This window comes from Embiotoca jacksoni, unplaced genomic scaffold (genome assembly GCF_022577435.1).
Source record: "Embiotoca jacksoni isolate LCO1_2020_lvr unplaced genomic scaffold, fEmbJac1.0.p SCAF_56, whole genome shotgun sequence".
In the NCBI taxonomy this organism is placed as follows: Eukaryota; Metazoa; Chordata; class Actinopteri; family Embiotocidae; genus Embiotoca; species Embiotoca jacksoni.
Genome location: NW_027185410.1, coordinates 486,839 through 512,884, shown reverse-complemented (window position 1 = coordinate 512,884; position 26,046 = coordinate 486,839). Strand labels below are relative to the sequence as shown.

General features: G+C 42.0%; 1 protein-coding gene and 1 non-coding gene across 3 annotated transcripts in view; one reads left to right on the top strand and one right to left on the bottom strand.

Annotated features, from left to right (window-relative positions):
* The window catches only part of efl1 (elongation factor like GTPase 1), an 88,390-nt gene that overhangs the window by 6,263 nt on the left and 56,081 nt on the right, over window positions 1-26,046 (bottom strand). The window contains exons 15-21 of one of the 2 annotated variants that reach the window (XM_069172908.1): window positions 24,923-25,054; window positions 23,860-24,007; window positions 9,212-9,341; window positions 8,083-8,212; window positions 7,627-7,831; window positions 6,254-6,780; window positions 3,220-3,404 (exon numbers count right to left, since the gene is read on the bottom strand). In XM_069172908.1, coding sequence (XP_069029009.1) covers window positions 3,220-3,404; window positions 6,254-6,780; window positions 7,627-7,831; window positions 8,083-8,212; window positions 9,212-9,341; window positions 23,860-24,007; window positions 24,923-25,054 — 1,457 coding nt within the window. The remainder of the gene's footprint in view (window positions 1-3,219; window positions 3,405-6,253; window positions 6,781-7,626; window positions 7,832-8,082; window positions 8,213-9,211; window positions 9,342-23,859; window positions 24,008-24,922; window positions 25,055-26,046) is intronic. The other variant, XM_069172910.1, reaches the window with a different exon arrangement.
* LOC138212527 (U6 spliceosomal RNA) lies at window positions 25,872-25,980 on the top strand. Its single transcript, XR_011179455.1, has one exon. It is a non-coding gene; the product is annotated as a U6 spliceosomal RNA (small nuclear RNA).

The window sequence follows — 26,046 nt, the reverse complement described above, 5'->3', positions numbered from 1 at the left end:
CAATACAGATACTGGAGGTGATGAACTGAAGTCAGGCTCTGAGTTTACAAACCCACCAACATGTAGCATCCACACGGTAGCGGTACCGGTACCAGACAGATACTCCGGCGGATCTATACCAGACTCTCTCACCGTTTTGCAGCCTGTAGTTCAACAAAAGTTCCATTCTGATGGAAATGTAATGTAAACGTCCCCCCAGGAGCCCCCGACCCTCCTGTTACACAACAATACAAACCTCCCTTCCCTCCGCGCTCATTCATATGTTAATCTGATATCCCGGCCAAATCGAATCGCTGTCAGGAAGAGCTGACATCGGCAAAGAGCAGCCGGAGAGCCGTGAAGCTGAGAGGACTCGGTGGCCACGGGGGGTTCAGGACCGACGCTTTGAGGACGCGTCTGCACGGAGATGGAATCAGACAGACCACTTTTAATGAGGCAAAGACAATGGCTGCAAGACAATGTGCCTGCTGGGTGTGTGTGTGTGTGTGTGTGTGTGTGTGTGTGTGTGTGTGTGTGTGTGTGTGTGTGTGTGTGTGTGTGTGTAACATGATGAAGAGGGTCATGCAGAGGGCCAACAGGTGCTCTGCATGCTTTGTGGCAGCTTCATGTGGTTTTAAAGGGACGTTTGGACCAGATCCTGTTTTTATTCAACAACATTAAAAAGGCATCCGGCTAACGATCGGGGGAAGTTGGGAAACTCTGAACCGAACGGGAGCGAACTGTTCACTTCTATTTTAGTGTTGGAAAACACATGCTTGTGTCATGGCTGTATTAAAACAGTTTCAACTACACACACTGTGTTTTAAAAAGACAACACAGCACCACGACCGCGTCCTCAGGAAACCAACAGGTAAGGTGGTGATGTCAGACGGCCGTCGGAGGGAGCGTCACGCGTCGTGTTGGGACTTGGTCATGAAACCAAAGTATTGGACATATAAAGATTTTGACCCATTGAGCCTGAGGATGAATTCGATCATTATAATTCATCCTGGAAGGTGCGTACCAATGTTGGAACAAGCCATCCAGTAGGTGAGACATCTTTCAACTATCACTGTCTCTGGTGCGAGAAGGAAAGTTATGGAAGAGATCATTAGAAAGGATAGAGACTTGTTATATTTCAAAATTCTCCAAAAGGTTTCTGTAGATAGTCCAGAGTTATTTCAATCATCTCTAACAGCTTCACATCTTTTACTAAAACTAAATGATTAAATTCAGGGATATTTTGTCAGATGGTAATTTCAAGAAATAGCTTCTGGCTCTGAGCTTTCAGATGTTAAAGGTCCCATGTTTGACACTTTTCTGGTGTTTTAGTTGCAGTCTTGATATGAATCAGAAGATATTTTCGTGGTTTTAAGCACTAAAAACAGTCAATATAGTTTTACACACAAAAATCCAGCAAAGAACGTATGAAAAAAAAGGAAATGGAAGTTATTTCAACAACAGAACAGCCCCGTCATCAAAAAGTAGTCTATCATCATAGCTTTTTTACTTCACCATGATCATCAGAACTTTATCAGCTCTTAATGAGAAACACGATAAAACAACACCAGCAGGATTTAAATCAAAATGACTGTAAAACCTAAAAGACATTAAAATCACAGAGTGTTCGGTCTGATGTTCCACAGCCGAGAGTCATCGCTCTCTCAACTTGACTCATTACCCCAACTGACACCGTCCATATGGCCCACAGGACGTTAAGACGTGTGTGTGTGTGTGTGTGTGTGTGTGTGTGTGTGTGTGTGTGCGCCAGGTATAATGGTCGAACGCACATATTGTCGACTGCAGCTTTGATTCCAAATCCCCCGAGGAAACGGTCTCATTAACCAGACGGCCTCATTGACCTGCAGCCCCACATAATGAGCTCAGTCACAGTGCAGCTGTGTGTGTGTGTGTGTGTGTGTGTGTGTGTGTATGTGTGTGTGTGTGTGTGTGTGTGTGTGTGTGTGTCCACATAAACAGAAGGTCTTGTTTGAATTAGTTGTTTCTATTTCTACTATTTATATAAATTAGGGTAGGTTGGATAACAGAAACACCTGATATATAATATATGGCCTCATATTACAATGACTGGTGCAGGTTTGGAAGTTTATGGTCTGAAATAGCAGGTTTATAGTTAGAAGGTGTAGTTAGACATTTATTTTCTGAACCAAACTGGTTGGTAAAAAGCTAACGTCCCCACGACAAAAGCAAAATCACACACTACAAAGTCTAAAATTTGATGTCTCCAAGATTTCTCCTAATAAAGTCGGAAAGTTTATAAAGAAGGAGCACGACAGGACAAAAAGTAAATATTAAACCTCTGACACGGAAAAAATGCACACTCATCATGACACGTACTGAAGTAGCTCTAAATCTGCCCGAGAAATTGATTGTCATGAGACACGATCTGCATCTAGTATCGGCCATCAGTGACGTCATCATCCATCAGTGATGTCATCGTTGGTTTGTGAACGTTATGAATCCTCCAGTTCAGATTCTGTCCGTCACCATCTTTGTTAGTTCGGAGCGGTTCGGAGCAGGAAGTGACCATATTTGGACGAGCTGGGGGAGGAGCCAGCGCTGGATCTGACCGATCTGATCGGAAACCTGACGATACTACGTCCCGCCCACCGATAGCTGTAACCTGACTGCACCGCAGGCCTGTCAATCAAACAGACACGCCCCCAAAAACAGGTCTTCTTGAATCTTCTTTTCTAATGAATGAGGGATTATTTTCAGATGGACCTCCAGAAAACTAATAAGAAGGAGTGACTTTAGCTAACAACACCGAGATAACTGATGGACACATTTTATTCACTTTGGATTTGATGAGAGAAGTTGAATGGGAGTCTATGGAGCCGGAGGCTTTTTGGAGCCGACCTCTAGTGGCACTCGCTGGTATTGCAGCTGAAGACACTTCTGGATCAGAACCGTTTTACAGACCTGAAGCTACAAACTCTTTTATATCCAGTCTGTAGGATTAACATATGGTCAGATTGTCTGTAAAATCATATCTGGATAAAGAAAACTGCACATTAATGCAGATGTAAAGACCTCTATGACCTCCCGCCATCATTCCCAAAACTACATAAAGTTGTGTTTTGCCCAGCGCTCCCAAAACACAACTTTATTTCTTTTCCTACATATTGTATCCAAATAATGATCACGTGTACGAGGTAGAAATGGACCAGTGAAGTCTAGCTGTGTATAATTGAATGATAAATGAGTAATATTAATCACCTCCCAGTGGCTGAAGACCAGCTGTGGACTGGCCAATCCGCTCGTCCTCTTGCGGATCTCGTCAGCAAACCCGAAGCTCTCCGCCACGGGCAGAACAGCCTGGATGATGAACATGTCCGTCCCCTCCTTCATCTCTTCGTGGAGGACTCGACCCTCCCGCTTCCCCAGCACACCGTAAACCCGGCCTGATGGAGGAGACACCGGAGTGAGGACAGCAGAACACCTGATCTGGTTCCCTAAAAGACTGATTTCACCAAATTATCTTCCAGGTGGGAACAGAGTCCAAAGAAAAGCCTGACTGATTTTAGTTGGACACTAATATCAATATCTCTGATCCTCACAGGGGCATTTTTCCAAATCAATACTATTTTTTAATGGCGGCATCACTGAAAAGTGTTTTGAACAAAACAAGGCAGACAACTTTTAAATGGAAGTTCAAATAGAGAAAATACAGTAAAACAATACAAACCAACCTACAAACATGAACAATGTAACAATCTGTATTTAAATAATGAAAGAAGAAACAGTGATGGAGGTCTTTGTAATCAGATTCAGTCCCTCCAGGATTTCAGTGTTTTTTTGATTGTTTTGATCAAACTTTTTTGATTTTGCTGCAGATTATCTCAAAAATTGCAAAGTAATTGTTAAGTGAGTTTTTTGCAGTAAAATTGCGGCAATTAAAAAAATTTGTAATCGGAGAATTATTTTTATTTTTAATTATTTTAAGCACTACCTGATAAACTATGATATATCATCAGTTCCTGTGATAATAATCCTGCTGCACATCGCAGAAATATTTTAGTTCTCATCTTTTTTATGTATTTATTGAACTTAGAGAACCGTGGAGATAAAAATTCCTAAAAGCTCCTAAAAGCTCCTAAAAGGTCCTAAAAGCTGCATATGTTTCCACAACAGACCGTCTGTGACTGGAATATAGAAACAAGGACTACATCAGCCTTTCAAAATAAGAGCTTTAGATGCTGTTTAATTCATGTTCATTCAACACATAGACCTGCTGGATGAAACAAACAAAGAGACGTCTCTGACAACTGGACGTGTGGAGAAAACTCATTTAACATCCAGTAATATGGAATCACTTCCTTTGATCACAAACATTTAATCATCATTTTAATGTGAAGAACACATTTCCCACAAACCCCGTCACTTCCTGTTTCTCCTCTTGTTCTGGTTTGAGGATTTATTTTTGTTAATAAAGTGAGTTTTGTTGGAAAATATTTACTTTATGCCGTTAATAATTTCAGCACAGATTCTGATGACGACATCTTTTCCAGTAAAATCACATGAATAAAAAAAAAATTGCAAGCTCCCGCAAATATTGCAGTTTGCTTGACAGAGGAACTGGATATTATACAATCTTAAAAAATAATCAATTACAACTAGAGAATGAATATATTAATCAAACTTTTATAATCCTAAATCTTATAGACAAAACATGTTCGGTCACAGGTTGCATTGCTTCGCTTGGAGACGTTTGTATTTATGCTTTCTGTAGAAAGGCGGATGAACTAAGAGGAAGACGTTCATCCGTAACAATATCCTGGTTCACATGAATCTAAGCGGTGATTTCAGAGGACAGTCGTGGACGTGAAGGACTTCACTTCCTGTCATACATGATGCCAAACAGTTAATGACCTGTCTGTTGTCATAAAAGATACAAATGTGTTTTCAAAGCTGCAGCTCACAAAATAATCAAAATGAATCACAAATGACTTAAACTTCAGCCATAAATCTGTTGATGGCGGTGAAGTAACGGATCGTATTAACGCGGGTTAGAGGATCTCAAACACTGAGCCTCCAGTCTGGAGCCGACTTCTCCGTTTACGCCTCACTTCATCGCCCTGCTCTGATTCTTTGAGGAAGACCATGATGCTGCTAACAAGCCTGCAGATATTGTTTACCAACATGTTAAATGCCATTTCAAGGCTCATTTTCATCCTAATGACTTTCAGAGGGGGATAATTCAGGGAGGGTTGAGGAGCATCAGTCAATGTTGAGCCTCGCTGGCTCGCCTGTTGTCCTCATGAGGAAATTAACAGCGGTGACATTTTCAGGACATTGAGTGTGTTTGTGGGTCGGTTATGTACATACATACAACATCGGATTTTTTTTTTTTTTTTTTTTGCGAGAATATTGACGGGAATTTGGCTTCTTTCAGGTCACATTTACATTAATAAAGCCAGAGGATGTCGAAGATTACATCACAGAAATACAACCATCAGTGATGTCATCAACCATCAGTGATGTCATCGTTGGTTTGTGAACGTTATGAATCCTCCAGTTCAGATTCTGTCCGTCACCATCTTTGCTAGTTCGGAGCGGTTTGGAGCAGGAAGTGACCATATTTGGACGAGCTGGGGGAGGAGCCAGCGGTGGATCTGACCGATCTGATCAGAAACCTGACGATACTACGTCCCGCCCACCGATAGCTGTAACCTGACTGCACCACAGGCCTGTCAATCAAACAGACACGCCCCCAAAAACAGGTCTTCTTGAATCTTCTTTTCTAATGAATGAGGGATTATTTTCAGATGGACCTCCAGAAAACTAATAAGAAGGAGTGACTTTAGCTAACAACACCGAGATAACTGATGGACACATTTGATTCACTTTGGATTTGATGAGAGAAGTTGAATGGGAGTCTATGGAGCCGGAGGCTTTTTGGAGCCGACCTCTAGTGGCACTCGCTGGTATTGCAGCTGAAGGCACTTCTGGATCAGAACCATTTTACAGACCTGAAGCTACGAACACTTTTCCAAATAGTCTGTGATTGAGAAACAGTTCTGCCTTCGAGACCTAGTTTCCACCTGCTATTACAGTCTGCATCTGGATTTCTTATCTGGATACATTAAACATGTTGTTGCACACATCAATCATCACATCCTGCACTGTAGGACTCTGTTCACAGTAATGGGACAGATGGAGGGACGTCCAGCGGACACATCAAACTGTTGTCCTTGAGAGAATATCATCAAACGTAAACTAAACTCTTTGTGTGTTCTCGATGCTCTCTTACCCAACACCTCTGCAGTGGCCATGATGTCGCAGGTGTACATGGCTGCCATGAGTCTCTGGGGCTGAGCCTGGAAGGCGTGCCGGCAGGCCTCCTTCATGGCGGCGATCAGCTGGCCCGACACCGGTCCGTAGCAGTCTGCCGGACCTGCTTCCTGCCTGCGTCCGGCCTGGTTCCGCCCACCCTCTGCCCCCTCCTCCCGTGAACCCGTCGCACTGCTTCCTTCCACTCGGCTGTCTGAAGCCTCCCGGGACGGGGAGTCCTCCTCCAGGGAGTCCTGATGCTGCGGGGGGGCTGCAGACTGCATGTCCCACCTCTCCACGGAGAAGCACACCCCCATCAGGGGCTCCTCACACATGGGCCCGGACAGCGCTGCCAGCTGGAAGCCGCTGATGATGCTGTTGTCGAAGTCTCGTAGAGCGGCGGTCTGACCCGCGGCCTCGCCGGCGGCGTCTCCTCGGCCGAGACACTGCCACACCGAGGGCCGCCGGTAGGCCTCGTCACCGTTCAGCAGGATGTTGGGACCGCACCTGAATAACAGAACAGGAACAGTGGAGTTAAAGGAGCTACGCATCATTCCTACCCGCTCATATAAACACCAGGGAGACAGCCGTGCCTTTCCTCAGGGATTTCTTAAGACTCCATACAGCGTGAGTGCAGCACCTGATTACGTTTTTAAGCCTATGAGCAAGTAGAATCTTATTTAAGCATCAAACTGACAGATCTTCAGTCATGTTCGTGTCTGCATGTGATTCCAATATTCAGGTTCCAGTTTGGTCTCAAAAACTATCTCTTCAGCAGCTCATATTTTCTAACAGCATTTAACTGTCTATCTGCTGTTTGCTGCTTTAAAGGGTTAATCACAGCTTCTTCACTGCACTGCAGCTGGAAGGAAATTTGATCAAAACCAAAACAATGAGCTGAACAAGGCTAAAAGGCCTCTACCGAATAAAAGCCCCTTTAAAACCATGGTGGTGGGGGAGTTTGGGTGTTGGGTCGCAGCATTACATAATTACAGCATCTCAAACTGAAGCTGACCAGCCAATTTCATTATTTAAATGTCATTGTGCTCTTTAAGTCTCTGGTAGGATTTAAGAAACAGTAACTCCAAACGTCAGTGTACAGAATAAGAAGGAAACCTGTTTTCATTCTCAGTGTTCATTTCTATAAACATCATCAATTACAGATTCAAATATGTATAAACTAAAACATGACTGAAATGTTTTTAGAGTAAATTAGGAATAAATGTTTCAAATGAAGTTCTGTTTCTTTCTGCAGTTCCAACATCAGGTGTAATCAAAGCCAATCTGTCTTAATGAAAACACCATCCGACTCTTCTTCTCCTGCTGATTAATAAAACTTCCCGGCAGACGGACCTGCGTGGCCCGAAGGCCCAGATCCGCTCCACGGCGTTCCTCCACTTCCTCCCCAGCAGCAGGCTCTCCAGCTGGGCCTTCAGTCCGCCGATGGCCTCCACGGTCCCGAGGCTGATGTCCAGGTTCTTCCCCTCCCTCAGCGACATGTTGACCTGCTCCAGAGTCCGGATCACCTCGGCGCTGCTCTCCAGCAGACGGGTCACCTCTGAGCAGAAACACAGTTTCATGCAGCTTCAGTCTCCACTACAGCTTCATTTAACAAACTCTGTCTTCACAAATACTATCTGGTGCTGCTGAGTTCCCCTGATCATATTGATTCATTCAAAAAAAAAAAAAAAAAGTAAAAAAACTTTGTTTGATAGAAAAATAAAGACACTTCTGCATGAGCCTCATTTTTCAGACCCAGAAGCTCCGAACACTTTAATATCCAGTCTGCTTCATTCAGCCCGGTGTTACCCTCTGGCAGCGGGACGGCCCGGACACAGACGGTGGCCAGTCGGTTGGGAGTGGTGATGGTGACCAGGCCGCCGGCGTCCACGTGGAGGGTGTCGGATGAACGGCCCTGAGAGGCCTCGTCTTTCACCTGCTGACAAACACAAACACCAACATTACAAAAAGGTTGTGGAAACTAAATTACCCAGTTCCTCCACTGCTCCTTCGAACGGTCTCCTCAGTATGAAACATGTCACTTTTCAGTCCCTCCAGGATTTTGCAGTTTTTTTGTGATTACTGCGATCAAAAATGTTTGATTCTGTGGCCGATTTTCTCAAAAATGTCGATTTAATTTGCGTTTTAAGTGAGTTTTTTGCGTAAAATTGTGGGAATTGTAAAAAAAAAGTTGAAAAACAAAAACGCAATTTCTTTAAGCACTACCTGATAAAGGAATAAATCCGTAATCACTTCCTGTGATAATAATCATTCTGCACATCACATACATATTTTAGTCTGTGACTGGACTATAGAAACAAGGACTACATCATCTGTCAAAATAAGAGCTTTAGATGCTGTTTAATTCATGTTCATTCAACACATAGACCTGCTGGATGAAACAAACAAAGAGACGTCTCTGACAACTGGACGTGTGGAGAAAACTCATTTAACATCCAGTAATATGGAATCACTTCCTCTGATCACAAACATTTAATCATCATTTTAATGTGAAGAACACATTTCCCACAAACCCCGTCACTTCCTGTTTGTCCTCTTGTTCCCGTGAACAGTTTTATTTGGTGATGAAAACAGCAGCAGAAACTTTGTGATTAAATGAGGAGTTATTTTTATTAATAAAGTCAGTTTTGTTTGAAAAGATTTACTTCATGTTTTAATACTTTCAGCACAGATTCTGATGACGACCTGTTTTGCAGGAATTTTAAAAATTTGAAGCTCCTGCAAATTGCAGAGTTTGCTTGAATTGCTGTTAATTATTGTGATTGTGATTTCCTGGAGAGACGGACGAGAACTCACCGACCATAAACGACAACCTGTACAAACCAAGCACAAACAAAATGCTCGGACTAAAAAACTGACGTTTCCAGGAACTGGTCAGAAGTGAACATGGACTCCAGCTCTCAGGTGGTCGACCCACCTGGTGGATGATGGCCACTTTGTGCTGCCTGCCCAGCTCCTCGTTCACCATGTCCAGCTTCGGAGGACGGATCACCGTTTCTCTGAACGGGATGATGGGCTTCGACACGCTGATCTCAACTTTAGCAAACCTTTAAAAAAAAAGAGTTAAAACAAGTAAAACACAGTTCATCTGGTTTTCATTATTCTCCAACCATCTACAGGCCAGATGGACGTTTTCCTGCTTTCCTTCCATATAAGAACAGAAACACCTGAAGATACAAGCTCAACATTCTCCATTAAACCTGCTGCAGGAACAGAAGACGGGCAGACGTGGTTGGAAAAGCAGTTTTGAGCAGGAACATGATTTTGTGTCGTAACTTCGTCACAATTCATACAATATTTGTGATAACATTTAAAACAAAATCACAAATGAAGGTCAACCTGAAGGTGGCGCTGGACCAGAAGTCTCTCAAACTCCCAACGTTACTCTGCAGAGTCTTAAACTTCATCTGACGAAAGCAAGAAAGAAACTATGAAGTCTTCAAACAAGATGTTTGTTGTGGACAGACTGCAGGCGTGAAACAGAACCAGGAGGAACGTTGGAGAAAAGGAGCAGAACCGTTGCCAGTCAGGAGGAAGAAGACACGCTCATTGTCCACATTAATATCAACTCGTCTGTTTGATTTCCCAAATGAGGAAAAGTCATTAATGAGCTGAAAGGCAGACGGAGAAGAAGTGAAGGTATTTCTTCTGATTCACGTCTCTGCTCTGAATGTCTCCTGGAGGACAGACGGCTCGTAAACACCACACAGATGATGTTAATACTCATGATTAATAACAGCTTCAGACCTCAGCATCACATCAACTGTGAGGAAAGTTTGCTGTTGGACAAATGTGTGTCTGAAATAATGAATCAACTGATTGATTAGTTAACCTAATGAAATGGTTTAAATCATCATGTAAACATCCCGTCCAGGCAGGTTTACAGATTCACACTCTGATTTCAACAGAATTTGTATCTAATAGGATTTTTTTTTAACCAACTAGTAAGAAATTCTTAATCTGTCTTCTAATCTCCTGATTCTGTGAACATTAAAATACTGAAGTCTTTATTTCTTTATAAAGTTCCCTGAGATGACAGAGACCTGAAGACCTGAAGACCAGAAGACCTGAAGACCAGAAGACCTGAATACCAGAAGACCAGAAGACCTGAAGACCAGAAAACCTGAAGACCAGAAGACCAGGAGGCCTGAAGACCAGAAGACCTGAAGACCAGAAGACCTGAAGATCAGAAGACCTGAAGATCAGAAGACCTGAAGACCAGAAGACCAGAAGACCTGAAGACCAGAAGACCAGAAGACCTGAAGACCAGAAGACCAGAAGACCTGAAGACCTGAAGATCAGAAGACCTGAAGACCTGAAGACGAAGCAGGCAGCTGAAAGTCTCTGTGCTGCTCACAACACGGCATGTTTAAGAACTTCTGCCTGATTTAACATTACATTAGTGATAACTCTTGATCATAAAGCTGCTCATCGACCGGTGTTCAACTAACAGCTCAGTGTGTCCAGATCACAGACTGTTTAGAAAAGAGTTCGTAGCTTCAGGTCTGTAAAATGGTTCTGATCCAGAAGTGTCTTCAGCTGCAATACCAGCGAGTGCCACTAGAGGTCGGCTCCAAAAAGCCTCCGGCTCCATAGACTCCCATTCAACTTCTCTCATCAAATCCAAAGTGAATCAAATGTACATACAAACTATCGGAGACAGAAGACAAAGTCAACGACATCTGATGACTCCATAAAACATAACGCTGCATTTCTAATATTCCCACTGTGTCTTCATCAACACCTCCAACTCGTCCATCCTCTTCCTGAGAGACCTTCACGCTCCCCGTGATAATCAACAGAAGAGATGATATATATTATATTATAATCGTCCTCATCGCTCTCCGTTAGGAAGCAGCTCTGCATCCCCAGTGTCTCCACTCATCTCCTCTGCCGAGGCCAAAAGTTCACTCTTCCAAAATATGTAAATCTGCAACTGCAGCTTCTATACAAACTGGATATATTTCTAAAAGTACCAGAAAGAAGTTAAATTACACATTTTGCCAAGTGGAGGCTTCTAATCTGAGCTGCTGTCACGGTTCTGGTTCTCCTTCATGAACCCACCGACCCAGACAGCCAAACCCCAGAGGATCACTGCTACCTGGGCTGGACAGAGCCTCATGCTGTGGTCCAGATGTTGTTCTTGTGTTCCAGATGTTGTACTTGTGTTCCAGATGTTGTTCTTGTGTTCCAGATGTTGTACTTGTGTTCCAGATGTTGTACTTGTTGTACTTGTGTTCCAGATGTTGTACTTGTGTTCCAGATGTTGTTCTTGTGTTCCAGATGTTGTACTTGTGTTCCAGATTAAAAGCATCTGAGGAAGCTGCAGCTGTTCCTTGTTTGAAACAACACAACTCTACAGTCAGAGTCCTGACATGGAGGAGAACTATTAGTTATTGGACTAAAGGAAGTTTGTCGTCTGGAACACAACATTTGTTTTGTCACTGTTGAGCTTTACTATGGAGCGATAGGAGCCTCATGATAAAGAATAAATCTGTAAACGAATAAAGAAATGAACGTGGAAATATAAAGAGGAATAAATAAATACAAAAATGTGGAAATATAAAGACAAACAAAGTTTAAACGCGCTTTCTGTGACAATAGACAAAAGACAATACTATTTTAATCTTTGTTAAACTTTGAGACCGAACTGCTCTATTATAGAGAAAACCCAACAACATAAGAGGAAAGTCTGTCTTTTAACAGTAAAATAAAAACCTCAGACAGAATCCGACCCATTGTGTGTCCGGCTGCCTGGGACCTGCTGGGGGAAAGGTACGAGGGTGACGTTGGATCGGCCCGCACCGGCTACTCGGGCCTGATCAGTCACCACAGCGAATGAGCTGTCTCCATTTAAGCTTCGGCACCAACGCTGCCAAAAGACGCCATTCACTAAAAATACCTTCATCACTAAAGGAGGCGGCGGATAAACTGAACGTCTGAGCCCCCGAAAAGGAGGAGCAGGAGGAGAGGGAGATTAGAAACTAACCAACTGAAAAGCTAACAAACCTGACAGCACAAAAAGTATAAAATCAATACATTTTGTAACTCAGGTTTTTGAATAGAGGAAGAGAGCAACAATTTGAAATGAGTCTGTGACCAGCAGCAGCATGTTGGAAACAGGAAGTGACACAACACGCTCACTGTGACATCTTAGTAGATCAAATGCTCGCCACAAAAAATAATTTGCGGATCCGCCAATGTGATCGGGGTCCTCTCCAGATTTTAAAGGGTTCTTTCTCTGCTCCTTTCCACCAACTTTCATGAAAACGGGGCCTGTGATTTTTGTCATAATCCTGCTAACAAACAAACAAACTAGCAAACAAACACAGATCCGGCTGCCTGTCTGCATCGGAGGCTTCACTGAGCAGCACAGATTGTGGTCGGCTGACCCGGAGGTCATCGGAGGTCATCAGAGGTCACCGGGTCACCCCAGAGGACACGTCGGTGTTTCGGTTTGTGTTCATGTCACGCAGACACGAGAATGAGACAACATTCCTTACAAACACAGACACATTGACGAACATGCATCCTCTTCTAATCCTGTTACACACAGTAACAGAAACCAGGTAATCCTGCCGCTCACCGTCCCTCCCGCTGATCCATTCTAACACCGAGTCAAAGACGTTTTGAAATCACTCAAAGTCTTAAAAAGAGAATCTCTGTTGTGGTTTTTCACCTGAACTCAGTTGAAGACCTGCAGCTGTTTTTTGTTTTTAATTTATATTTTTTTTAATTATTATCTTGTAAAACATGTTTACGTGATGTTCCCATTTTTACAAAGGTGAAAAGAATAAAGTGAAATAACTTAAAAGTACACACTGTAAATAATACATATTACAAAAACATTAAAAGAAAAAAACAAAAACAAAATAGAAAATATGAACATTGAACAGAGGAGCAGCTGAAAGAACAATTTTGGATCACGTAACATCTATTTAAATGAAGATGCTGAATCGATCCAAGATTCCCAAAACAAAAGTTAGTTTCTCCGTCACAAACATATCGTGGATCACATGAACCCTCGACTGTGGCAACTTCTGCTGTCGTCCATTTTCTCCTGAGAGCTTTCTCCCTTTCTGAACACCTGCAGCTGTTTGCAGAGATGAAGCTGCTGTTAACTTCCTGAATGAATACTGATGCTCCGTCTGCTCCGATGCACAAATCGAACTAACTGATGCCACCAAAAGTAATGAATGCAGCTTCATTGTTAATGTTTGTATTTAACAGTGTACTTCTTCAATCTGACACTGAGGATGTCTTGAATAATCCACAAGGGACGTCTTATATCAGTGAACAATGAATGAGAACATTAAATCACTGTTGTTAATGGCATTTCAGTAAAAAAGAAAAAAAAAGAAAAAAAAAGGCATCTTTCAGTATTCAAACGACACGTTAACAAACGGCAGCGTTCAGTTTATCGTACGTAGCGTAGAAGGAGAGAAGTCGACCTGCTCTGACCTTAAAAAACACTCAGCCGTGAGCAGTCAATGTTGGAAGTGGCTGAGTTTGAGTTTTTCCCATCCTGTCTAAGAACAGCACTTCTTTTTAAACGCCAATCAGAGTCAACCAAATTATTACACAACGTAAAGAGAGAAAGAAACTAAAACCAAAGTAGATCAGAACTTTATCAGGTTCTGAGATTATAAATAGGCAGAATGTGACTTTACTGTCAGAGACAGAAACCAGAGACGTCCAGTCTCAGTGACGAACGACAAACTGAACAAGGCAGACTCAAAACATCACGGAAGGAAAACCGAGTGTTGGACACGTGCACTTCCTCCTACGATGCAAAACAGTCAATGAAATAACGAACACACAAATACACACACACAGGCCACACAGTGACAGGGAGATAATCCCTCCCACAGCGGTGATGTCACAGTCTTGTGCTCGCTCAAGTGGCAGCACAGCGCTGACCTGGTTCTGAGCGCTGGTTCAGGTCAGGCTGCCTGACAGCGACGTCACACAGCTCCAGCTGCCATTGGCCGGCCGACGAGCCAACCGCTCGCCTCACCAGCCACCGAGCGAGGCAGCCAATCAATCACTTCATGAACCAGCTTGCTGGCCAATAAGTCACATCACCCGCCAACACGCCAACACACGGAAACATAAGCCAATGATCTGGTCGTGCAGCGAGCCACCGAGCCGTCCGGCCGGCCAATCAGCCGTCCTCTGGGCTAAGTAGCCAGCCAGCTGGCCGGCCCCTGTCCTCCTTTGCCGTGTCTATCCCGGGCTGTCTGGCCTGGCTCTAAACATAGCATCAGCGCTACACATGGCCTCCTTTCCTCAGCTGGACTCCCTCAAATACAGAGCAACAGGCAGCGCAGTGGAAACCTAATCCAGTTTACTGACGGAGACGGAGACGGACACGGAGACAAACTCCCAAATCAGGTCTCAGACGCCAAGAGGAGCCAATTAACTCTGAGAACTCTGCTCTGCATTAGTATCTCTGTCATATTCCTATTTGTCACTTATACGTTGAATGACAGGAAGTATAAACCCTGTACAGTGTAAAGTCATCCAATCCTACAGCTGCCTAATAAATCCTGCATGAGTGATTTAAAAAAAAAAAAAAAAAAAGGTCAAAGTGCAATAAAACTGACAACATAAAACTAACAGCACCAACAATTAGATTTGAAATATGCATGTATTTACTGCACGGCCATTATATTACGTTGCATTACATCATAAAAGTGTTGTTCGCCTGGTTAATCAGTCTGTAGAAACATTTATGAAAAATGTATCCATGCACTTAAATATTACAATACCCTGTATATTACTGTAGGCTATGATGATAAAATGACCAATAAAATCACAATACAATGACAATCAGAAAGTGGACGTTATTACACTTTGTAATCAAGTGTTCAGTGTATCATTACATCATTTTATTACATCACTGAAAACAAGTTGGGTCAACTAAACTAAAGAGAGTCGTGAACTCGGGCTCAATCACAGACTAAATATTAAATCACAGTCTGGATATAAAAGAGTTCGTAGCTTCAGATCTGTAAAATGGTTCTGATCCAGAAGTGTCTTCAGCTGCAATACCAGCGAGTGCCACTAGAGGTCGGCTCCAAAAAGCCTCCGGCTCCATAGACTCCCATTCAACTTCTCTCATCAAATCCAAAGTGAATAAAATGTGTCCATCAGTTATCTCGGTGTTGTTAGCTAAAGTCACTCCTTCTTATTAGTTTTCTGGAGGTCCATCTGAAAACAATTGTTCACAAACCAACGGGGACCTCTGATGGTTGATGACATCACTGATGGTTGCTGCTTGGCTTCACCATAAAATGTTTTAATGCCACCTGGTGGTCACGTGGTCTTCTACTTTTGTTGATTAATGGCTGTTAGAAAACAGCTTGTAGATGCGTTACTGCCACCTTCTGGCATGAGAGATGCATTACTACCAGGTATCAATAAAAAGGAGGGAAAATAGATTTTTTTTTTTGAGACAAGATGATTGTCGCATAAACTATTGATTTTACATAATAAAATGACTGAAAATTTTAAAGTTGTGACCCATCTCTACCTGATAGATGGAAATATGTGTGACTTTGTCAATGAAACAACTTATGTGGTCTTTATCGGTAAACAGTGGTCAGAATGTAACGGAATAATGATGAATTCAGTCATTTAATATGTCTATGATCAATATTCTTTTAGTTTACCAGGCATCAAAAGACAAATAATGTGCAAAGTAAAGTGGGTTATTTGTATTTATGATACTAGAGAGAACTGTCACCTGAATGTGCATCTTCCCTCAGCTATGTGAAGCATCCTCGGCTCATTATTTACTGGCCCACAAATGTGCTGCTGGGTTTTCACTCACAGCTCTTCTCGATCCAGGTCTAAAAACCCAGCGGATCTACCGACTCGGCACCAAATGGCAGACAGATTCAATTAGAGACTAGCTGGTGAATGAGTGAAGCATTTAGCAGCTGGAGCTACATATGTTCCTCAGGAGTTGGTAAAGACTAAAACCTGAGTTTAAAGACAGCATGAACTGGACTGATATCTGTCAGGTCGCAGAGTGGCAACAGGTTGTTCTTCCCCCTCGTTGAGCCCATTAAATAAACTGTCAGGGTCAAGAAGACTTTCAGGTTTTTTTTGTAAAGAGCTCTTTCTGCAGCAGTATTTCAAAAAACACTTGATGAGCAGGTGAGAGCGACTGGCCTGAATTCAATCAGCACTTGGCAGTGATGGTGTTTGACCACTGGGATGACTGTAGACTGTTTCCAAATTTTCATCACTTTGTGAGGCAGCTGTAAACTGTAATGCAACCAGAGGACCTCTGTGGTCTGGACAGGAGATTAGCAGATTATTGTAGAGTCAGGCCCTCTCACTGCAGTGTTTAAAACACATGTTCTACATGTACGGTGGTGTGATGGGATATCTCAGATTTACATGTCGGTGGCCTGTTTCCCACACTGGGTTCATATATTCATTTATTCAAGAAGTTGTTTAATTTCAGATTTAGATCAGCTATATAAAGACTGAATATAGTCTGTATAACTGTGTAAAAGATGTTGATGATTTAAGATGAAATAATCTGCACCATTATTTACCAAGTGAATCACTTTACCCTGTAAAACAAAAATATCAAGGACAACACATGGAGGGGCAGTAATCAGTGAACAAGCAGGCAGTATCTATAGAACCCAGACCTGCTTTATCATTTGAAAAGAAAAATATGATCTGAATATATATAATGTGGGACCTTTAAGGGATAAACTAAGCAGTGATTTATAGCAGTTTTGGAAGGCACAGACAGATGAAGGAGATCTGATGACCTGATGGAGGACACTTTCAAGACATTATAACCAAATCCATCTTCCATCAGTGTTTCTGACAAACAACAGTCTTTTATGTTGAGACCCACGACAAAGTCACTTCTTAAATAATAATAATTATGTTGATAATAATAGTATATGGTTTTTATGCTGTTGTTTTTTCTTTTGAGATTTAATTCCCACCAAATTTTCAAAATGTACAAGAACAATCACTGATCACAATCTGATAGGAAACCTGACGATACTACGTCCCGCCCACCGATAGCTGTAACCTGACTGCACCACAGGCCTGTCAATCAAACAGACATGCCCCCAAAAACAGGTCTTCTTGAATCTTCTTTTCTAATGAATGAGGGATTATTTTCAGATGGACCTCCAGAAAACTAATAAGAAGGAGTGACTTTAGCTAACAACACCGAGATAACTGATGGACACATTTTATTCACTTTGGATTTGATGAGAGAAGTTGAATGGGAGTCTATGGAGCCGGAGGCTTTTTGGAGCCGACCTCTAGTGGCACTCGCTGGTATTGCAGCTGAAGACACTTCTGGATCAGAACCATTTTACAGACCTGAAGCGACGAACTCTTTTAAATACAGTCTGTGCTCTGACCTGATTTGATACAATTGCAACCAGACATGATGCTCTTCGTGCGTCGCAAATGGCACAAGTATATTACATGATCTGAATATATATAATGTGGGACCTTTAAGGGATAAACTAAGCAGCATTTATCAGTGTTATCAGTGTTGAGGCAGGTGAGTATTCTAACAGCATGAGTGACACCCCGATAGGAGGACTTTCCTTTCTGTGGCTCTCAGGACAAGTTACTGTACAAATCCACCCGGAGTTTGACAAACAGCTCTGACAGCAGTCGGGACAAACAAAGAACCTCTGAAGTGATACAAAAAAAACCCTGAGCTCTGCAGTCAGGCCCAGGTCACGTGGAAACAATGCAGCTTTCATCACTGTGGTAATGATGTCCCTGAGATGGAGCGTGTTGAGGCAGGATCTGGGAGATGGGCCACTGAGCCAAACCAAACAGAGATCCCTGACAAAAACTCACTCCTTTAAATCACTTGCTGCCAGTCTTTCTGTGTCTGGACTCATTTCTAGACCGGTTTCGGTTGAGTTGATCTTTGCTGTAATTTCATTGCATTTACAAATGGATTTTGTGTTTCTGGTAAGTAATCACATTCAATCAAATCCAGGCTGCACAGTAATGTCTAGAGAATAAGTGTCTGCAGTAAGACACAATGTTTTCAGCACCAAAACTGATGATACATGATCTTTTCAGGAGGTATCATTGTGTGTATTTGTATTATGTATTTGCTTTAAAGGTTTCATTCACTTTTCTGTCATATTGCAGCTCTTAAATTGGTTTAAATACATTTGACCATTGTCATTCAGATGACCCTCCATAACAGAACATTATAGTACGGTCCTGTAATAGGAACCCTGTAGTGTGTAAAATGGTTCTGATCCAGAAGTGTCTTCAGCTGCAATACCAGCGAGTGCCACTAGAGGTCGGCTCCAAAAAGCCTCCGGCTCCATAGACTCCCATTCAACTTCTCTCATCAAATCCAAAGTGAATAAAATGTGTCCATCAGTTATCTCGGTGTTGTTAGCTAAAGTCACTCCTTCTTATTAGTTTTCTGGAGGTCCATCTGAAAATAATCCCTCATTCATTAGAAAAGAAGATTCAAGAAGACCTGTTTTTGGGGGCGTGTCTGTTTGATTGACAGGCCTGTGGTGCAGTCAGGTTACAGCTATCGGTGGGCGGGACGTAGTATCGTCAGGTGTCCGATCAGATCGGTCAGATCCACCGCTGGCTCCTCCCCCAGCTCATCCAAATATGGTCACTTCCTGCTCCAAACTGCTCCGAATTAGCAAAGATGGTGACGGACAGAATCTGAACTGGAGGATTCATAACGTTCACAAACCAACGATGACATCACTGATGGTTGATGACCTCACTGCTGGTTGCCGCTTGGCTCTAACACACTACTAAACCGTGTTTAATTTTCTTAATGCCTTTCTATGCTGTTCTTGTCTCTTTCCGCTCTCTCCTCAGTACAATCAGTGGAGGCAGATGGACGCCCGCCTCCCCGCCCGGTTCATGTTGAATATTTTTTTCTCTATATGGTTCCGTTTTAAGGACTTTACTGTGTTAACTGCCCTGAGATGACTTAAGCTTTGATTTGGCGCTATATCAATAAAATGGAATTAAATTATTTTGTTCTGTCATGGAGTGGTACTCCATAATAATACTAATAAAAATAAGAATGAACATACTACACTATGTACAGTATGTCATTACAAACATAAGGAATGTTGATTGGACATTCAACAACTTATTAATGTCAAATAAAACTAAAGATGTGTCAATAATCTCTATCTATTTAAAATACCACTATATTGTAAGGGCTAAATATACATGTTGTGCATTTAACACTGTAGTGCCCTCCAACACTCCACACTGGAATAAAGTCTGAGGCATGTAGTCTGATTTAATGATCAGTAAGTGTCTGAAATCATTAACGGCACAATGATGAGTACTGACTTTTATAAGAGGAGCAGTGAATGAGGGAGTGATTGCAGACACAGTTCTGTTTACAGATACTATCTAATAAAGTTGAGACTTAACAATATTATTAAGAGAAAACCAAGAATTCAAGTGTTCCCACATGAGCAAGTATTTAGTGTCAGTAGAGCAGAGAGAGAAAAGAACAGCATGGAGAGACAGAAAACAACAAACACTGGACGACACAAAGAGTCTCAAAGCTCTCATCTCCTTTTCATGATTTCAGTCTATCAGATATTTGATCTGATTGATTTGTATTTCCTGCTGACAAGATCTGAGGTGAATGAACATGGATGAACGAATGAATGAAGAGATGGCGACAATATACTGTACAGGAAGTCGATGGGATGAGGACACTGGTTACTATTCATAAAGTGCAGCAGCCTCAACCTCAGAGTCACTGAACAGACAGGCCGTAGTGCTTTGATGGAATACATAAGTGACAGATGCATTCAGCTTTAATCAATAGTCTGGGTTTTACAATGCTAACATATGCGGAGGAGGTTTGGCTGAAGGTCAGTTGAAGGTCAGGCTGAAGGTCAGGGGAGGTCATCCATCTCTAAAAAGGATTGTGACTGTCTGCTTCCACCCAGAAGCTTCTTATGATAGCAGCCGTGGAGGAGGCCCTAATTTGTCTCTAATCCAGATTTAAAATCTGTATGCTGTGAAATAATGAGATTGACAGATTTATTTGAATACAACTGATATTCTCATGTAAAATAGATATTGTTCAATCACAGATATGTTGATATTGATATTGTCCAATATGTGCCTATGTGAATAATTTTTTTTACAGAGCATGATGCAGACAAACATGATTGTGGTAATTTAGAAAGTGTGTGCTTTAATATTTTCTACTTCAATAGTTATTTATAATTACTAAATTAAATGAAGTTTATTCGATAATAAAGTTTATGATTAGATTACATTAATCTGCCTGCATCCATCCTGTATCTTTGTTCATAGTGTTTCATAACGACATTTAAGGGAATGTGTCTCTCTAAATAAACATACATTCTTTGTGATGATATATTGTATAAACAGAAAATATAAATACGATCAGCTGTTCTTTTTCTGTTTGTTTTGCTCCCTAATATTTATATCAGTGCTAAAAGTATCCAGTGTTGCTTGGGCCTCAAAATAAAGTACATTTAGATAAAATATAGTAAGTACACTCCATTTTATATATAAAAAAAGAATGACACTGTAATAAATACTCATTTTCATTTTGTCTTATATTATATTTGATGTCGTCGACAACCATTTTATCAGTGTTGTATATATATTCTGTAAGTGCATGCAGAGGTCAAACGATGGTCCACGTGTGCATTTTACATTATGAGGAAGATCAAATTAAACAGTGGCTCTGTGTAAAAGAACCCGGATCCACCGACAAACACTCGTAAGGGAGTTTTATGCGGTAAAATTGCAGAAATGAGAAAAAACTGCAAGTGGAGGAAAAAAAAAATGTTTTTAACAACTAGCTGATAAAGAGTAATATATAATCCCTTTCTTTGATAATATGCTGCACATCACAGAAATATTCCAGTCCTCATTTTTCTTTAAAGCAACAAAGAATTCATAAAAGTTAGGTAGTTTTACAGAACGGACAAAGATCTGCAAATCTGCAGTCAAAATAAGAGCTTTAGATGTCTTTTACCTTTTAATTCAACACGTAGACCTGCTGGATAAACAACAACACTAACAACAACAACAACAACAACGTCTCTTACAACTTGATGTGTGTCTAAAAATAATTTAACATTCAGTATTTCTCATTCCAGTAATAAGACTACATTTCCCACAAACCCTGTCATCTGTGTTTTGGTGATGAAAACAGGAGCAGAGCCGTGTTGATTGAGGACTTATTTTTGTTAATAAAGTTAGTTTTGTTTGGAAAGACTACTTTCTGGGAATTTGTGAAAGCTCCTGCAAGTATATAGTGGAGTTTGCTTGAATTTCCGTTAATTATTGTGATTACAAGGTCGCGATTTATTGCAATTATGTGCGATTTACTAACATTGTAATTGCTAAATTCTCACTGAAACCCAAGACTAATAAATATGATGCATTGTGATTTTACAGCCATTTATGTGACAGACAGCTTCTTGGCCGGGGAAGGTCACTTCATGCCCAGCAGCTGATGTAGACTTGAGGATGCCACCTTACTTGAATAAAAAATAGTTTAGCGCATATTCTCTAGAAGATAAAGGACTATATGAGGAAACCCGGTTTATTTTTAGTCAAATATCTTTTGAGAATCTGCTCCGTAGTTCAGAGCTCCTCCTCCAGTTCACTAAAACTGGTCACCAAGAAGCTGATGTTCAGAATCATTGAGTAAAATCAAAGTCCACCTTTCTGTTAATGTTTCATGGAGGGACGGCGTCCTCAGAGGTTTCTAGAGAAAGAAGCAGCAAGAAAACAGACTCTCAACCTGGTCTTTGGTGAATCTGTTGAGTCACACGAGAACACAGCAGGACAAAAACACATTGTAAAAAGTTTCTAATAATCGATCTGCCTGTCAATGAGCTCACATCGTCCTCCTGAGGACGCCAGCGGGCAGCGATCCATGTGGAATGAAAGTCAGATAACGATGGAGCTAAACAGATCAGTCACTGAGAGTACACACTGCAGTACACAACCACGTACATGTACACGGTCACTACAAAGGAGCCCACAGAGAGACCAACACAGAGACGATCAATAACTCAGACAGAAGTAGAGTTACAGCTTCACCTTGTCTGTCCACTCATATGAAATACAATCTGTATAATCTACTGTTGCTCAGTGAGGCTGTTGAATAATAGACAGAAACAATATGATGTCACAGTCGACCTCACCAGCAGCTTGAAGAGGCACTGCGGGTTGTCATGCTGAATATTCTGCTTTTTTGTTTGGACACCGAGAGTCACTGTCACTTTTGACCCAGCCGTCCAATCACAGTGAAGAAGGGGCGGGACAAATGCTGCAAACACCTCACGTCACATCTTCACCTCAGACAGACGGAGACACGTTCCTCTGAGCTGCCGATCTCTCGCTAACTTTGGTCTTTCCTTGAAATGAAGTCCAATTTTCCGCAGCGACACTTCAAACTGTGTCCTGCTGACATTAAAGTCCTCATTGAACGAAGCGCTCTCCGTCTTCACTTCAACCAAACGATGGCACCTGCTGAGAGGTTTCCTCGCCTACAGGCTCCACCCTCTCTCCCGACCAAAAAGCCTGACAGTGGAGAGAAGCCGGGTTCTGGCTCCTCCCCTCAGCCCTCATGTAAAAGCATTTTCAATCATGCCTCAGTTCTTCCTCCCTAACTTTTGAGAATAAAGCAACTAAAGAAATAGGTCTAAGTGATGGGTAAAAAACTATATTTACTTTTTATAAAACAGGCAGTGTGGGAACATTTCAGTGAAGACAAATAATGATTCATAAGATGGGCTATGAGTCAAAACCATGAGTATAGAAGATGGGAACAGATACAAATAGTTATCACACTCACTTTATCCATTGATGAATAAAATACAAATAATGTATCCTTATAAACAACAATACAGATGGGGCTGGACAATAAAAATTATAATTTGATTTAATCAATTTGGTTCTATTTCAATATTTTGAGAAAGAAACATCAATATATTGTCAAAACTGAGTGACAAGTGAAGTCAAGAACATCTTTAATGCCAGTTTTCTACCTCTGGTCTGCAAATATCATGACTGGATTGTTTCAAATGATAAATATAAAACAATTTTGGTTTCCATGATTTGATGATTTGTTGAAAATCATCCATTTTTCAAGGACAACTTGAAAACAAAACAGTTCAAATTAAGCATTTTCCAAACTGTCAACACTGTTGGAAACCTACAAATTGATGTTTGCGCCAGATTTAATGAAATTCTTCTGAAGACGTTCGTGTTATTGTGGACTAACGTGTGGTCAAAGTGACCTTTGACCCCCAACATCTAACCAGCTCATCCTCCATTCAACAGGCACTGCACACAGCACGGCGGCAACGCCTGTCTGCACGTACATACGGAAGATCAACCTGAAAACATAAAGCCGGCGGCTCAGGTTGTTGAGAGACAAGAGGCGAAAAAGTCCTGAAAACAGGAACAGTAGAAACAACATAAGGAGCCGAGTTATTAATACCAACGCAGGAGGAAAGACGGTGGAGACGCCGCACACACACTGACCGGTCTCTGAGGTCGTCCAGGCAGCGCTGCAGATGAACCTCACCGGCGGTCACCAGAACGTGTTCTCCTGTTTCCTGGATCAGAACCTCGGCACAAGGATCGGCCTGGTTCAACAAACGCATCCCGCGGACCAGCTTCGGCATGTCACCTGAAAAAAAGAAAAAGAAAAAGAAGGTAAAGAAAACGATCCAGTTTATAACCCGGGAGGATGAATGGTACAGAGAAAGGTGGCTTCTTACATAGTGAGGATAATGAATTCATGTGTATTATTTTCTGGCTTCAAAGCAGAGAAACAACCAATTCAGTCCAACGAAACTAAAGGTCCCGACACCGGTCAGTCTTGGAGGCACTGACTGGGTGTGTTTAGCAGCAGAAAATACCAAAGAGCTCGTCATCACAAGTCAGATGGCTGAAGTCCAAGAGAAGTCTAGTGTTCAGGTTGAAGTTTGCAAGTCTTTAGTGATTTTATCAAGTTACATCAACAGACTGGATATAAGAGTTCGTAGCTTCAGGTCTGTAAAATGGTTCTGATCCAGAAGTGTCTTCAGCTGCAATACCAGCGAGTGCCACTAGAGGTCGGCTCCAAAAAGCCTCCGGCTCCATAGACTCCCATTCAACTTCTCTCATCTGGAGGTCCATCTGAAAATAATCCCTCACTCTTTAGAAAATAACATTAAAAAAAAAAGACCTGTTTTTGGAGGCATTGACTGAAGTCTGTTGCTTTCTCTGCCGGTTGTTAGTTAACAGCTCATTTGAAGAGAGAACATGGGAGTCATTGATCAGAGCAACAGATCCTAAACACACAGCTGCAGGTTCCCTCTGCGACGGTTGTGTAGACAAAAGCAACCAAAACACATTTACTGAGTAAAATGAAAGGAGAGCACACACAGGGATTTATGACTAAAATGATTTATGATAATCTATCGAAATTCCAGTTTTAATGAATTATTGAAAAAAAATGTTTTTTTTTTTTTTTAAATGGATTTAAAAAAATGACAAATTTATCAGCTAACTATGTGTGTGTTTGTGTGTGTTGTGTGTGTGTATGCCTTCCAACACCTACTTGGATGTGTGGGTTCTATGGCAACCCGTACGATGGGCGTGGCCTCAAAGTTGAGCGGGGTGAAGGGGGGGCAGGCGGGGGCGGATGACAAGGTGGCCGACTTCAGGACGCAGTCCTCGAGCCCTCCGATACCTGGAGGAGGACAGAAGAACATCAGCTGATAACAAAGATCCTCCACCTCAACTCGACAGAAAATACTGTCCAAAGAAACAAGTACATCATCTCCATCAGACGCTCGTCGTTATTGTGGTTTGTCTCATGAGTCACCTGACTGACTGATGAATCATCACCAGATAATCTCATGAAAACAAATGATCCCCACTAGTACGATCCTGGTTACTCAATGTTGAGATTTTCTGATGGGTAAAAGCCAGGGAGACTTTCAGGAACTTGCAGTGGGTGTTATGTGGGAAGCATCTGAAACTAAAATGCAACAAAATCTAAAATATACAACGGTGAGAAACAGACAGAGCCGGTCATTATAGAGGACAGACTGACCTCCATGATCCAACATTAAAGTTGTATTTTCAGAATCACTCAGGAGCTGATAGATCCAGATGAGCTGTTTCTCAATCATTGCTGACACTTCTTTTTCCCGTTATGTCTCCGGTTCTGTTTCTACCTTCCATTAAAATGCATCTCGGCCGATCCGATCACAAGCAGCCAGCTCAGGTGGGGAATGTTGTAGCCGAGAGACTGATTAGGCCCCGCCCCCCATTGACAGGAAATGTTTGGCTTTTGATTTTTGAGTAATTTAATGAAACTTTGCCAGCAATTCATGGCCATTGTGAATATATTGATGTCAACCAAAGAAAAGAAGCGATGCTTCACTCTCTTGGTGCCCAACTGTGCAGGTGACCGGTGATGGCAGGCTTTCAGTCTGCACCGCTGGGTGGTGACGCTCTGTCCCAGCAGGGTTTGAAATCCTGCTCCTTCCCTCAGGAGATATGTGCAAGCTCTCGGGCTGCACACACGATAAATTGGAATCGATACAGAGAAGATTAGCATGGCCCCTGCGCAAGGATGACACGCAAATTCGTGAAGCGGTTCCACATTTTGGATTAGGGTTAGTGATAGGATTAGTGCTAGGGTTAGATCAGGGTTGGTATTAGAGTTAGATCAGG